Raw genomic sequence first — 15,332 nt, forward strand, 5'->3', positions numbered from 1 at the left:
TATAATGATCATTTGTTTGAAAAGCACTCATTTGTGTTGTGACGTGTGTTTTTTTCTTGGTAAAGCAATGTTTTGTATGTTCAGGTTTTGCAAAACTGTTAGTCACATTTATTTTCCAATTAGAGCAGTTTGTTCAGTTTTTAGTCAGAAATTTATTTCTGTTATTTTCTGACTGTGGCTTCTGTCACATGAGTTTAAGAGTATCAATGCTCAGATCTACATCACACACACACACACACACACACGCACACACACACACACACACACACACACACACACACACAAACATCCTGTCTGTATACACTAAACTGCATATGGTAAACTTCAGAAAGCACAAAGCAGTCACCGGAAACATGTTTCGAGATGCTAGAAGTTTATTGAAATGATTTATATAATCTGATTATAAGTCAACACAAAACTTCATCATTCATGAACAACATGCACACATCATGTGAGAGAACACAATGAAAATATTTCATGAATTTTACATTTAAAAAAGAGAAAATAAAACGATGAAATGAGTGTAGATTTGTGAAAGATAAGTCAGACGTGTGTGTAGTATTTACAGTAAACCATAATGTTTCCACTTTCTCAGTTATTTCCATCTGAAGTTATTGAAGTGTCTTTTTCATGCTTTATGAGCAAAACTTTCCATGCATACACACATTTATTTTAAAACACATCTCTGATTCACACAAAAATTATTTCATTATGATGTTATTTAAAGCACTATGAATGTTTATTAGAGAAACTTTACAAATGAGATTACAGAGTCAAATACTACACTGTAATAAATTAGCTGTAATTATGCAGCTGGTTGCCAGTAACTTACTGTAGAAGATAAAGACTGAAAATGTTACATATTCATTTAACTTTAAACAAACTGTTGCCAGTAAATAATATAAATGTAAAATCTACAGTAAGTTAGTTGCCAGTAATACTCAGTAATACTGTAATTTCTACAGAATTTTTTTACAGTGTTACAGTAAAAGCAGAAAAACGTTAAAAGCGAGTTATTCAGAATACAGACGTCTGATCCGGTGAGAAACATCTAACGGATTCCTGCGTACAGATCTCGAGTTTGGGTCTTGGGGTTTAGCATCTGAAAAAGATTCATTGACATTCAATTTAAAACATTTATTTGAATCTTTTTTTGCAATTCATTTGTTTGGCTAAACCCATAAAATGACATTGACAGAATTATTGTTGCTCATTTTTAAATAAGTTTTTTCTTTTTTTATTAAAAAAAATAAAGGTAAATTTAATTGTGCAAATGTACATACGCACCTCATAGTCAGGGTTAGGGGGACTTGGAGCACCTGCAGATTAAACAAAATGCAAAAGTCATTTGAAGTGCTTAGTTAGGGTTACGGTTAGTTAAATACTAAAATGAACTCATTAAACTATACAATATTTAAAAAATATTTGGATCAAATCTGTCTTCAAGAAACTTTATTGTCATTTTAGCTGATGCAATAGTGTGTGTGTGTGTGTGTGTGCGCGTGTGTGCGTGTGTGTGTGTGTGTGTGTGTGTGTGTGTGTGTGTGTGTGTGTGTGTGTGTGTGTGTGTGTGTGTGTGTGTGTGTGTGTGTGTGTGTGTGTGTGTGTGTGTGTGTGTGTGTGTGTGTGTGTGTGTGTGTGTGTGTGTGTGTGTGTGTGTGTGTGTGTGTGTGTGCGTGTGTGTGCGTGTGTGTGTGTGTGTGTTGTACCTCTTTGCTTTCTCTGGGTACACAAGTAAACTAAAAGTATGACTCCTCCGGTAAACAGTAAATCCCCAATAATAACACCAGACGCCAGCCCGCCGGTCAGCTCATAGCAGTTCTCACACACTAAGAGAAACAGAGAGATTTGTGAAACATCATTGTACATATTTTTGGTGTTTTTACACACTGTGTGTGTTGTGTTCTCACCCTTTGACTTAATATAGAATTGATGTTTTTTTCCATTAGCGTCACAGGCCCAGGTTCCTTTGACTTCTCCATCTGTAGCTTCAACCGTTAATTCAGAAGCTGTTTTTGGGGGGACTATTTTATCGCCTGTCCATGTCGCATCACCTTCTGTTTCAGGACAATACAAAGTGGCTGACTTGTCTGTAAACGCAACTGTAAAGAAAACAAACCAAATTACAAAAAGTTTGAATTATAAATCGTCTGTAGATTTTTTTCATCAAATAACTTTTTCATTATAAAACTTTAATATTGTAAAATGATTCTTACCGTGACTCTGAACTTCATGCACAGCTGCTGTTAAGAGCAGTAACATAAAGTTCATGAACATCATCGTTTCAGATCAATCCCAGAACTTATTAATGTGATTATAGATATTTAAATACAAAAAGATCCTCAAATTTCTCCGACCGTCTTACTTCTGATACAGGAAGAGTGCTTCAAATGCACACACACACACACACTCTCTCTCTCTCTCTTTCTCTTTCTCTCTCTCGTGTTTGTGTCAGGCCCTGAGTTGTTTTGTGTGGTTCATCTGCAGTTTTTATGTTCAGGACAAACTCACTCTGTTTAATGCAGTTGACAAACTTTACAAGTTTATTTTTATGGTTGCTTGATTATCATCTTCTCATTTCTGAGTATTTACCTGAATGATTTCTGCTTCTGTTAGACACCTGATCAGTTTAAACCATTCTGAATTAGATAAATATGTTAAATTGAACTATACAATTATTGTAATTTTATTATTATTACTATTTTTTCCATTAATTACCCATAAACAAATTGGCAATCACTGTAAAAATGTTGCTGTAGTTATGCAGCTGTTTTCCAGTAACTTACTGTAGATTTAAATGTATTTTATTTATTGTCAACAGTTTGTTCAAAGTTAAATAAACATTAAACATGAACAAGTCTTTATCTTTACAGAATAAAACTATAAAATAACAGCATCATGCAAAACATTCTGGGAACCCTAACTCCTCATCAAACTTTTTTCTGTTTTATCCTTCAGATTTTTGGTTCCCAGAATGCTTCGCATGAGGCTGTTATTTTATTTATTTTTTATCTGTAAATATAAAGACTTGTTAATGTTTTTTTCACATTGAACAAACTGTTTCCAGTAAATAAAATACATTTAAATCTACAGTAAGTTACTGGCAAACAGCTGACAGTAATAATGTAATTTATACATACATATTTTATAGCTATTTTTAAAAATATTAGATGATAATAATAATAATAATAATAATAACAACAATAACAATAATAGTAATAATAATTATAACAATAAAAAGCAAATGCAATCTATAGAAATTTGTATTTACCTTTCACTTGATTTATGTATTTCATTAAATTATTGAATTCATTTTACGGAGCAAGACATCGCATTTTACTCAATATATGAAGTTGTCATATTTCCTATTTTCATTTTCATATTTTGATATCAATGTTTATTTTTATAAAGTTATCTGAAAACATTTGATGTGCTGTACACTAACATTAAAATATTTAAAATGATAATCTTGCACTAAACATGTCTGACTTTAAACTGAACGTGTATGTGACTCGGTCTTCATCAGATCTGATTCACTCAGCACATCAATCAGGTAAACCATTAGTAACAATAAAAGCGAACGCGACAAGGAATAAATGTTTACCTTTACTTTGTGAAGGAAAAGCGTTTACTTAGTTTAATACTGAAGTGTTTTACTAACTAAAATAACGAAAGGGTTGTAGCGGCGTCTAGCGGCCAAACAGGACAGCGCAACACACAAAAGCTTTTTAACATACGAGCTTTATTTATTTATTTATTCTGAGCGATTAAACATGATCTCTATAATAACACCGTCATTACTTTTTTGTCGACATAAGTCTGGCTATTAATCAGTGTTTTTTCAATCACCTTTATTAATATAATGTTAATATAATTGAGGTTTGGCGTTAGTTTGAGCCATGACTGTAAAAAAAGTTTAAGCAAACTCTCGCGTTACCCTGACGTCATACACCGATCGGTCTGCGCTGCGTAACCTTGGCTTTTTCTCAATGAAGGCTGCAACCTGCAGAGGTCGCATATGCACGCTACAAACGTCATCAAGACTGGTTTATTTAAGTTAACTCAACTGACCATTCCATTCGCAAGTCATCAACATATTACAACAATTTACGATTTACTAAGAATAATAGTCAACTTTGTAATTGTTTAGATGACATATGCAGCCTGCAAATGCGCCCTCCAGAGGCTGCAGCCTTCAGATTGAGGAATCCAATAATGTGTGAACTTGACCACAGAATAAACTAAAACCACTGAAACCTGGATCTCAAAAGCACTAAATACAAAGACGGATACATAAAAATATATAATATAAATATATACATATAAATATATATTTTCATTTGGGTCAATAAGCTCAAATAAAACCAACCAAATGAAAACACACATTATAACTGAATCTGATGTATGATACAATTTTGAACGAACTAATAAATTAAATTAATTGAGTTATTTAAGAAACTTTAATGATTTCTTAGAGAGTTTAATGTTGATTAATTTGGACTTCCTGTTTCACCTGTTCGGCAGGTATCAAATGATCCAACATGGAGGACAAAAACAGACTCTCGACGTAAACAGCAGAAATTTCTGACAGATATCGGCTTATACTCACTCATATCGGATCATAAATGAGTTTTAGTGGATGATGGATTTACGAAGAAACGTGTTTGAAGGATTTTTATCGTGTGTTTTCTTTTCTTTCGGTAAGTTTTACTTTCAGTCAAATGTCCACACAAACGTCATAGTTGGTTAATAAATGCGACTTATTGTTTTTGAAAACCTCTAAATGGTATTTTTAAATGGGCAAACTTTGTTTTGATTGTGTATAAATCGTGTCGATCATCTGCTTTATAAATATATCTGCGAGTTTATACCGTAGTGAATTAAGTTATAACAGCGGTTAGATGTCATTATATTGACGTCATTTAATTAAGTGTTATATCGTTGTCTGTATTATCGTGGATTGCGATCATATATCGGCTGAATAACTATTTAGTTCCCTACTGTCAGACCGCGTCTCTAACCTCAAGTGCCCTGTGTGCGCGTGCGTGTGTGTAGTGGTTCATCTTTGACATGCTAACTGGAGGGCTGAATCTGCTTTAGATAAAAGGCTCTGTTATATTTTTTCTACATTACATCACACACATGAGATGATGTATTAAGTGGAGGTATGATGTCATAATCTCAGAAGTGACATCACCGGATAAAGTGAAGGTGTGAGTGTGTTTTTACTGGATCTTCAGTCATCATTGGTTTTCTTTTCTGCAGTGAATGTACAAATAGACATGAATAAAACATTAATGATATAATCATGATATATGATAAGTTTAATCATTAATATACCGAAAGAGTTATCAGAAATAAATGACTTTTATTATCCCTTAATCATGATTCAACATTAGATGCATCTCACCTACTGCTCAGAGGTGCCATGTGCATTTCCATAAACATCCAAAAATATAAACAATGACTATTACAATATGGAATAAATGAATATTTTATGGGCTAAGGTTTAGATTAAGCCAGCATCAGACCTTGATAATATAAATGCATTAAAGTAGTTTTTACAAACATACATTACAAAAAATAAACTTACTAATGTGCATCTTGAGACTAAACAATGACACTTAAAACAATTTGCACGGACAGATCTTAAAATATATGAGTAAGCAGTCTTACAGTGCTGTAATAGTGATGTATAAAACAATATAAAACAAAATACAGTAGAGATCTAATTAATTCAGGGAAGCCACCAAACACGTCCATGTTGACTGTTACATGAGTAGCTACAAGAGTAAGTATGGTGGCACAAAATAAAACAATTTTTTTAAGCAGATAAAAAAGAAAACTATATTGTAGAGCTGTCGCAATTGGTCGACACAATCGACTGCGTCAACGCTGATGATTAGTCAACATTAATATTTATAGTCGATTTCATTATTTAACCTTAAAATGTTGTTATCACGCTAAAATAACAACCGTTTCCTCCACACCACTAGGAGGCGCAAACCGTCTATCGCTGTCTCCACCAGTGGGCTCAGTAAGCAACAGTTTCCAGAGAATAAAGCGGGGTCGAGTGTAAAGTCAAACGAGTTAGTTAGGAACAGATATCAAAGGCCGAGGGGTCTAAAGCAGGGTTCCCCAAATCTTACCCTGGAGGGCCGGAGCACTGCAGAGTTTAGCTCCAACTAAACTAGCTCAAACACATCTGAATAAGCTAGTCAAGGTCTTCATGATCACTAGACAGTCACAGGTGGGTAAGTTTGATTAGGGTTGGAGCTAAACTCTGTAGTGCTCCTGCCCTCCAGGGTAGATTTGGGGAACCCTGGTATAAAGTATGGGAGTACTTCAGAGTAGCTGGTAATAAAAAGAAGGATGGTTTGTGAACTCTGTAAGGTTTCATTGGCATATCACAGCAGTACCAGCTCAATAATAATAATAATAATATAATAAAGCTCAATGCATGCAAAGCTACCATAACTCTTTTGAGAAGAACTTATCTGTTAAAATCTGCTGTTCTTCTTAAAGACCTTCAATACCTTTAACTCTCCAAAATTGCTTGGATTTATACTGACATTTAAGATTAGCTTTGTCACATTAGATTAAGCTAAAGTCCATTAGCTACGCAAGTACAGATTCAGAAATATAAACTACAATATATAATTGCATATTTGTATGGTTGTAGTTTGTGTTATACAATTATAATTTATAACAAAAGCATTTTAATAAAGTTTTATTATCACTCATACTATAGTTGTGTGTGATTTTGTTGTTGTTTTTTTAACTAAAGGGGGCACCACTGTAAAAGTCCACTTAGGGCACCCATTTGACTAGCAGCAGCCCTGATTATAAATACACACAGATATATACAGTTAATAAATAGTATTTATATACAATATAAAAAGAGTATGCTACGTTTAAAAAACTCAGGATTTAGGAATTTTGGATTGAATGTTTCTTAATTTTTGGTGGTAAGTTAGTCATTAGAATAATCGATTAATCGATAAATTAGTCGATAGATTAGTCAATATAAAACATTTTTTATTAGTGGCAGCCCGAATAATATATTGTATGGCGGAAGAGCACTTAGTTTGTGGCACTTCGACCTCGGCTCTTCCACCATACACCATATAGTTCTCATTTTTATCCGCTTAAAAAAATTGCCACGATTTATTTTGTGCCACCATACTTACTCGTGTAACAGTCTGTAAAAATGGAAAACAAGGAAGTGTTTGTTTGCTTCTAAAAGGGGCGTCATGCACCAATTTTTTGTTAAGGGACACATAGAAACAAAGTATATTATAGAGCTTTCAGTCTTTTCCATGGCACCTACATTTCAAACAGTCTGAGCGCCCCTGCCTTTATGCAAAAACCTCCAAAATAAAAGTGTCAATTGTGTTTAATTGTGTCATTAATGCATTTTGCACAACAACTGCATTATTCTATGAAATTAATGTCATTTTAAATCCATGCCTAAACCACGAAAATGACATAAGCTATAGCTACGTGATTTATTTTTATGTTTAATAATGATTAAAAAAATATATGTTTAGATAAAATTATTAGAGGAACGGCTTTAAGCATTAAATTTTACCTCATATGTGAGCGTGTGTGATTCTGCGCCCCCGTGAACTTTGGCGTTGTACCAAGATGAATCTAGAAATCTGCTAATATAACGTCGAGACGGTCACATTTTAAACCATACCGAGGAGGTTAACTGCACATTACCGTACTGGAGTTTGGAAATGTTGTGAGGTTTTACACGTTTAATTCCTCAGATAGCCAAATGCAGCAGCAACAGCAAAGCTTGTAAGCACGCTCAGACGCTGACGTCTGCGCTGACTGCAGCACCTTCCGCCAGAATAAAGTAATGTAGCATGATAACTATCAAAAAACGGCAAAAATGTTGTGCATAATATTGTGCATATTAAACAGATTAAAAGAAAATAACAGATTCATGGACGCTTCTTCGATCTTGAGGTTGCATGCAAATCCATTTGGCTCAAAACACCGAGGGGGCACGTGCCCCCCCCCCCCCCCAGTTTGAATGGGCATGACGCATCTGGCTTCTAAATTCATCCCTGTTTGGATCCTAAGGAATGAATGTGGCTAGGCTAAATGCTAACACATTCATGACGCACTGTACAAAGATTAAGTGCATGCATTGATAAAAGAGAGGTATGCATTCATTTATCTAAGTTGATGTAAGAACACAGTAAAATATTGAAAAACTGTGGTGTTTTCCTTTAAAACATTGTCTCAGATCAGCAGTTTTCATTGACTTCAGTTTCAGTCTAAGAGCTCACGATCAACGCTCATAACTTGAGTTCTGATGAATAAATGACACAAATCTGAGTGAACTGTTGCTTTAAGAGATGTTTGTGTGTTTGTTTGTGCGTCAGTTCTGCTGAGTGATGTGTGTTGCATCACAGTAAACGCTCCTGCAAAGATCAGTGCTGTTCGAGGAGCGACGGTGACGCTGTCCTGCTCCTTCACCTCCTCCAGCACGGTCACCAACCTCATGTCTGTCGACTGGACCTTTAAACCTGAGAGCGGAGGACCTGCTGTACTGGTGAGTCTGATCTTCTGTCATCTACACACACACACACACACACACACACACACACACACACACACACACACACACACACACACACACACACACACACACACACACACACACGCACACACAGTTAATCATTAGGTTGTACTAACAGCAGGATGTTGGTGTAAACCACAGAAGTCCATCAGAGCTCAGTTTATAATCCAGTGTTTGTGTGTCTGAATTATTCAGCAGTGTAAAGATGAACACACACACGTCAATGTATTGAGATGTTCTGTAAAACACATTCATCAGAGTCACTTTATTAAGCTGATTTCTGGGCAGTTTTTAACATTTAACATTGCCAAAATGTCTTGAGAACAGTGATGGGGTTGACAGTTTCATTCCTGACCAATCCTGTACATCAGCAACTCTTGCTGTCCGTCACATGATGATCTTAAAGATGTTTTGTGTGTTCAGGGATTTTAAATTCAGTTTCAGTGCCATTAATAAATTAATACATTTCTAAATGGACCATAAATAGATACAATGCATGTGTAAAACAATAAAGCGTGTGTGTGTGTGTTTGTGTAAATTATAAAAGTGTTAGTCATGATTAAGGCCACACCCTTCTGTGATTTTATTCACGCACCCTATCAGGGGTGTGGTCTTTATTCATTGCTTACATCAGTCATGTTTTTGTTATTTTATATTCGTCTAAATGTATCTTAATGAGGACAATACGTTTATTTATGATTTTATTCTAACAAAAAAGATTTGTATTTGTAACATTTACATTTAGGCATTTAGCCGATGCTTTTATCTAAAGTGACTTACAAAGATTAGAAGTGATTTATCAGAGGAAGTCAATAATATAAGAAGTGCTTTACAAGTTAGAACTATTCCAACACTATATCTGATGAAAGAGAAAGAGAGATAAAGATTAATATTTAAATAAAGATAAAAGAAATGCAGCCAATATCTATGTCTAGTTTTATTGTTTCGTCCGGTATATGACAATGACTTTATACAAATGCTACATGTTAGGGCAGAAAATGAACAGTAGCTGAGATAAACAGAGCTAGACACACTGTAAAAAATTTCTGTAGAAATTACATGTTATTGCACCTGTGTTGCCGGTAATTTACCGTAGATTTACATTTATGTTATTTACTGGCAAGAGTTTGTTCAAAGTTAAATACATTTTAAATATTAACAAGTCTTTTTCTTTACAGAATAAAACTATACAATAACAGCCTCATGCAAAGCATTCTGGGAACCAGAAATCATCATCAACCTTTTTTTGTTTTTTTGCTTCAGATTTTGTTTCCCAGAATGTTTTGCTTGATGCTGTTTTTTAGTTTTACTCTGTAAAGACAAAGACTTGTAAATGTTTAATGTTCATTTTACTTTGACCAAAATGTTGCCAGTAGACCAAAAGTCTTCCCAAACCAGAATATCCTCAGGGACCCCTACTTTGGTCTTATTATGTAGTTTGTAAAGTAAATGTTTATATGAAGCTGTCTTAGTCATTATGTTGACCTATTCTTTTAACTCGAGTTTTTTTCAGTGCTTCAAAATGACTAAAGCATCACTGAGACCCCATTATAATATCTATGTCATGTATTTTTGAGTTTTTAATTGTTATTTGAATGTTGCAAGAGTTCATGTGGCTGACTGGATTGCAATAGGAAGATCATTCCCTTTCATTATAAGATAATGGATTATTCTGCATTTAAAATGATGTCATGAAGACATTGATGCTTTTAATCACTTAGTGCTCATGGATAAAATCCTGTTTCAAATGTCATGAAAGTCAAATCTTAATTATATTCATCCTCCTCCTGCTGGTGATGTTAGGAACTACATGATTCATCTAATGATCAAATAATATGAAACATTTATTGAGAGCGTCATCATATGTCTGTCTATCTCTATCTCTGTTTAGTTTTTTCACTTCTTATCTGAAGCGTACCCGCCGGAGGATGATTATTTTAGGGGTCGTGTGAAGTGGATGGGCAATCCGTCACAAGGTGACGCATCGATTCAGCTTCTGAACGCATCACTTACTGATAACGGCACTTACTCCTGCTCCGTCCGAAACCCACCGGACGCTCACGGCCGACCCGCTCAGATCTTCCTCACCGTTACACCAAAGAGTGAGACTCATTACAGACCATCATTTATCTGATGAATCTCACAGACGTACTTTACTCCTAATTGTTATTATTAAATGTCTCTTCTCTGTCAGGATTGTCTGTGGCGTTTACAGATGTGGCGGTTCTGTTGGCGTTTATTCTGCTTCCGTCAGGTCTCATAACGCTGGTGCTGCTGGGCCGAATCCTCTGTCCGTGCTGGGCTTTATCAGAGGAAAATCCCCCTGTGGTCAAACGCTCGCCCATCGAGGTCACTGGGTAAGAACATTTCAGCGTCTGTCCTTTAGCGCCAAACCAACAAAACCCAGTAATGATGATTGTGTCCGTCTTTACAGTGAGGAGTATTTTTACAACCAGCCAGAGAAGACGATGTGCTGCTGTTATCTAAAGGTAAACTTTTAATCTTACTTCACAAACAAATAGTTCAGATCTCAGAACCGGCCCGTGTTCATAAACAAACACATGATGCACTGCAGGACACCTTTATGCCAACATGAGTTTAGTTTCGATCAGTCTGAAGTGGGTTGTTATGAGTTTATATGTCTGATATTTGTGATTGATTTCAGATAAACAGTGAAAGTTTGTCCGTTTTGTGTGATCTAGATTTTGTACTTTAAGTTGTTTTGTGAACTCCACATGAGCGAGTTAAAGTTTTTGTAAATGCCCGAGTGGATGAAGAAATAAACCGAGATATTTGAGAGTTTAGTCTGGTATCTGTTGTATAAAGATCTTTATCTGTCTTTGTGTTTTCTTTCAGGATATTGATGATGTGCCTGACTATATATTACATGAGAAACATTACGAACACACAATCGCAGAGTCGCAGTGTTAAATAAACACCTGTATGTGTGTATGTGTGTGTGTGTGTGTGTTATGAATACATGTAAACATGTCTTTTCTTCCTGTAAGTGTGCAGATATACTAAGATACACCGTAACTCATTCTGGTGTCTGAAGTGTTTGTTTAAACTCGCAGATGTTTTTTTTAGGAAGTCATGAATTATTTCTCATAACCATTGAAAAAATAATGAATGTATTCTTGTGCTGAAAAATGAATGGCCAGGTTTTGTTGTTTTGCTGAAATTTACAAATATATTTTTATGTTAATTACTAACCCAAATAAATAAAACATTTGAATTAAACACTTTACACTGTTTCTTTAATCATCTTAAATGCTCTCTTGCTTGTATCTGCTGTTTCTTTACTGAACATTTATTGTAGGAAATGATGAAATCTGATGAAATCCATTTGTTGAGATTAAACATCTGGGGTTATGACTTTATTCAAATGCATTTATGTTCATGTGTGCATTGCTTTAAAGCAGCTTTACTGAACACATTGTGTGTGTGTGTGTGTGTGTGTGTGTGTGTGTGTGTGTGTGTGTGTGTGTGTGTGTGTGTGTGTGTGTGTGTGTGTGTGTGTGTGTGTGTGTGTGTGTGTGTGTGTGTCATTTTATTTGTATCTCCCTGCATCTTAAATCAATTTAATATTATTCTGTGGAGGTTTTTGATGTTGGGGTTAATATCTTACAGGCTAGTTTGAGACACACGACTGTGTGTGTGTGTGTGTGTGTGTGTGTGTGTGTGTGTGTGTGTGTGTGTGTGTGTTAGTCATCCGCTCTGACCTGTTGCCATGGAGACGGAGCATCAGTATTGATATTGAGGGTTTGAGCAGTGTCCGTGGGGTCTCGTGAACACACACACACACAGTCAGAGAGGAATGGATGGCGTTTCAGTGTGGTTGCCTTGGCAACGGTTGCCGTCCTGATCGGGGGTGGAGATGCGGTCCTTTCAGTGTGTCTGAACAGGCTGAAGGTATCGACACGCACACATTCACTTACAAGTTAGGAATTTGAATCAGCAGAATGCAGACGTTATCAGGAGCTCCACCCGTCATGATCAGACACAGCACCTGGTTACGTGAAAGTAAAACTAAGCACACTTAAATCCTATCCCACACTTTCTCATGAAGGTTACAGTTGAAATAAAGGATGTTAATAATTGATCCTCAACAACATCTACTGATGAATATTCATGAGAAAACACTGAGATAAGAGAGAAAATGTGGTCAGATGTGCGATTTATTTTCCATCCTTTCAACTTTTATATTCAATTTAATACTTATTTAGCCATTTTAGCTACTGAAAATAATCTTAAGCAGATATGTCTACAGTGTATTTTGTCAACTCAATGTGTGTTAACAATGAGGATGGGGGTCATTCAGAAATCACATTATTATCCATTAGAAGAATTGTTGATTGAGAGAGAGTTTAACCCAGATGATGTGATGTGATGTGAGTCTTTTTAAGGGTTTCTAAACTGTGTACTTCTCTTAAAGGGACACAAGGCAGCATTTTTATGTTAATAAATCATCTTCGTAAGTCGGTATATGGTTAAATGACTCATTACATGACGAATGAAGACTCTCTCGCCCGCCCCTACCGTCTGTAGGAAGAATACCCCACTTGCAAGTTCGCTGTATCCAACCCGGTGTCCTTCAGTCTCGTAAAGTCTCAGATATAGAAAGCATTTACTCCCAGACACTAGGGGGAGCTAGTAGAGAAATAATACTCAGACTTGCCTGGTGTGCCTTTAAGATCACACCTGATGACGCCATATCCAGATTTTACACATTATTCATCAATGCATGATTTTTTTCTGTTACTGTGTTTTACTTTCTCGTGTTTTTGCTCAGATATGATCTTATATTTGATTTGTTTTGTGGGTGGTTTCCCAGACAGGGCTTATCTTAGTCCCAGACTCAAATCCATATAGAGCTGCCTTCATTTCAAAACACCTTCTCCTGATCTTAACATATATCAGTGACACTGTTTTGTCTCAAGATGTACATCAGTATTGTTTTCTTTGTAAGGTATGTTTGTAAAAACTGTCTGTAACTAAAGCTTAGTCCTGGATTAGTCTGAACCCTGTCCGGGAAACCGCCCCATAATGCCTGTAGTTGTACATGAATAGATGTAGAGGAAAATGCTTATATCTTCTGTATGTGAATGTTGATTCATATCAAAATGTTGTTTTTTTTACATAGTTGTGTTTGACACATGAAAACGTCTCGGGTTACGTATGTAACTGTTGTTCCCTGAGAAGAGAACGAGACGCTGCGTCTCTCTTGTCATACTTACTGCGTCCCTGTAACACCGTCTTTGGCAATATTTCAGATAGTGATATACTTCCTGAATCCCGCGTCACCCTGTCTTTGTCGTTACACCATTGGTTGAATTTGATATACACATTCAGACGCACTTACCTCTGGAGGCGTCCCCAAAGTGTCACCGCAGTGACGCAGCGCGAGTTCCCTCAAAAGGAAACTGTAACAATGTATCTTAAAAGATAACACAATGTAACCTTGATCTCACTTGAAATGTGTCCCCACATTTAGTCCTTGAATTTGAGGGTATTGGACCAGGAAAGTCCTTGAATTTAAAGTTAACTAAGGTGTGGGAACCCTGAACACGCGAGTGAAGCCCTGATTGAGTCGAACAGGTCGATGGACTTTAATTAGTTTACAGGGTTCCCACAGGTCATGGAATTTCTGGAATATCATTTAATTTTAAAAAGCTTTTCCAGACATTGAAAGTTAGGAAATTTTATATTTTTATTATATAAAGTCATGGAATATCATGGATTTTTGTTTGTTGCTTTAAAGTTTCCATTTATCAAAATGTTACCGCTTGTTAACTTGTGACATTAGGAATACCATTTCTGTCCAAGCCTCTGCTGACTATAATTTAAACAGCTGTTTATTGACACTGTTAATTCATTTCTACATTATCCAGCCTCACAGTCTCCCGGTCATGAAAATTCAGCTTTTTACTCAATGAAAGTCAGTGAATTTGACTTGGAGTGGGAACCTTGAGTTCAGTACAAATGTATTCGACAAGACTTTGAGCTGATCTCATGACTGGACGAGAGCCAAACACTTCTTTCTTTGTTGATGTGCTGTATATAAGGAATAATTGAGGACAGGCATTGAATTATTAGAAAATAATGCACACCAATGTGGTAATGCGGCACAACACCAAGCAGGTGTGCATTATTTTACTTGAAAGGGATCAGAGTCAATTATATATGTAAGGAATAATTGACGACGGGCCATTGAATTATAAGAAAATAATGCACACCAAGGTTACACCGCAGGTGTCAATTATTCCTCTTATACCACGGTTACCACAAACATTGCTCTGGTGCCTATTTTTAAGACATTTGACAAGTTAGGTGTGCGGTTATCAGAAATGAATGCATACCCACGGAACATTTCTAAGCCAATCAGAATACAGCATTCAACATACCTGTGGTATAAGTAAGGAATAATTGACGACGGGCCATTGAATTATAAGAAAATAATGCACACCAAGGTGGTAATGCGGCACGACGCGAAGCGGAGTGCCGTTACACCGCAGGTGTGCATTATTTTCAAATAATTCAAAGGACCGGAGTCAATTATTCCGCTTATACCACGGTTACCACAAACATTGCTCTGGTGCCTATTTTTAAGACATTTGAAAAGTAAGGTGTGCGGTTTACAGAAAAATAATCAACACCCATAGAACATTTCTCAGCCAATCAGAATGCAGCATTCAACAGACCCGTGGTATAATATAAATTAACCACCAAACAATGT

The 15,332-nt window shown here is 36.0% G+C and overlaps 2 protein-coding genes across 2 annotated transcripts; one reads left to right on the forward strand and one right to left on the reverse strand.

Moving 5' to 3' along the window:
• Positions 1-362: 362 nt before the first annotated feature.
• Positions 363-2,414, reverse strand: LOC141363255 (T-cell surface glycoprotein CD3 epsilon chain-like). The gene is made up of 5 exons (XM_073865854.1): positions 2,217-2,414; positions 1,911-2,102; positions 1,710-1,829; positions 1,288-1,319; positions 363-1,102 (listed from the first exon to the last, which is right to left on the reverse strand). The coding sequence occupies exons 1-5, from the start codon at positions 2,278-2,280 to the stop codon at positions 1,052-1,054; spliced, it is 459 nt and encodes a 152-aa protein (XP_073721955.1). The 5' UTR covers positions 2,281-2,414; the 3' UTR covers positions 363-1,051.
• A 2,094-nt stretch (positions 2,415-4,508) lies between these two features.
• On the forward strand, positions 4,509-11,836 carry LOC129437223 (myelin protein zero-like protein 3). The gene is made up of 6 exons (XM_055195404.2): positions 4,509-4,700; positions 8,400-8,569; positions 10,488-10,698; positions 10,791-10,953; positions 11,031-11,085; positions 11,453-11,836. Exons 1-6 carry the CDS (start codon positions 4,640-4,642, stop codon positions 11,525-11,527), a joined length of 735 nt encoding a protein of 244 aa, XP_055051379.2. The 5' UTR covers positions 4,509-4,639; the 3' UTR covers positions 11,528-11,836.
• The last annotated feature ends 3,496 nt before the right edge of the window (positions 11,837-15,332 follow it).

This window comes from Misgurnus anguillicaudatus, unplaced genomic scaffold (genome assembly GCF_027580225.2).
Source record: "Misgurnus anguillicaudatus unplaced genomic scaffold, ASM2758022v2 HiC_scaffold_33, whole genome shotgun sequence".
NCBI lineage: Eukaryota > Metazoa > Chordata > Actinopteri > Cypriniformes > Cobitidae > Misgurnus > Misgurnus anguillicaudatus.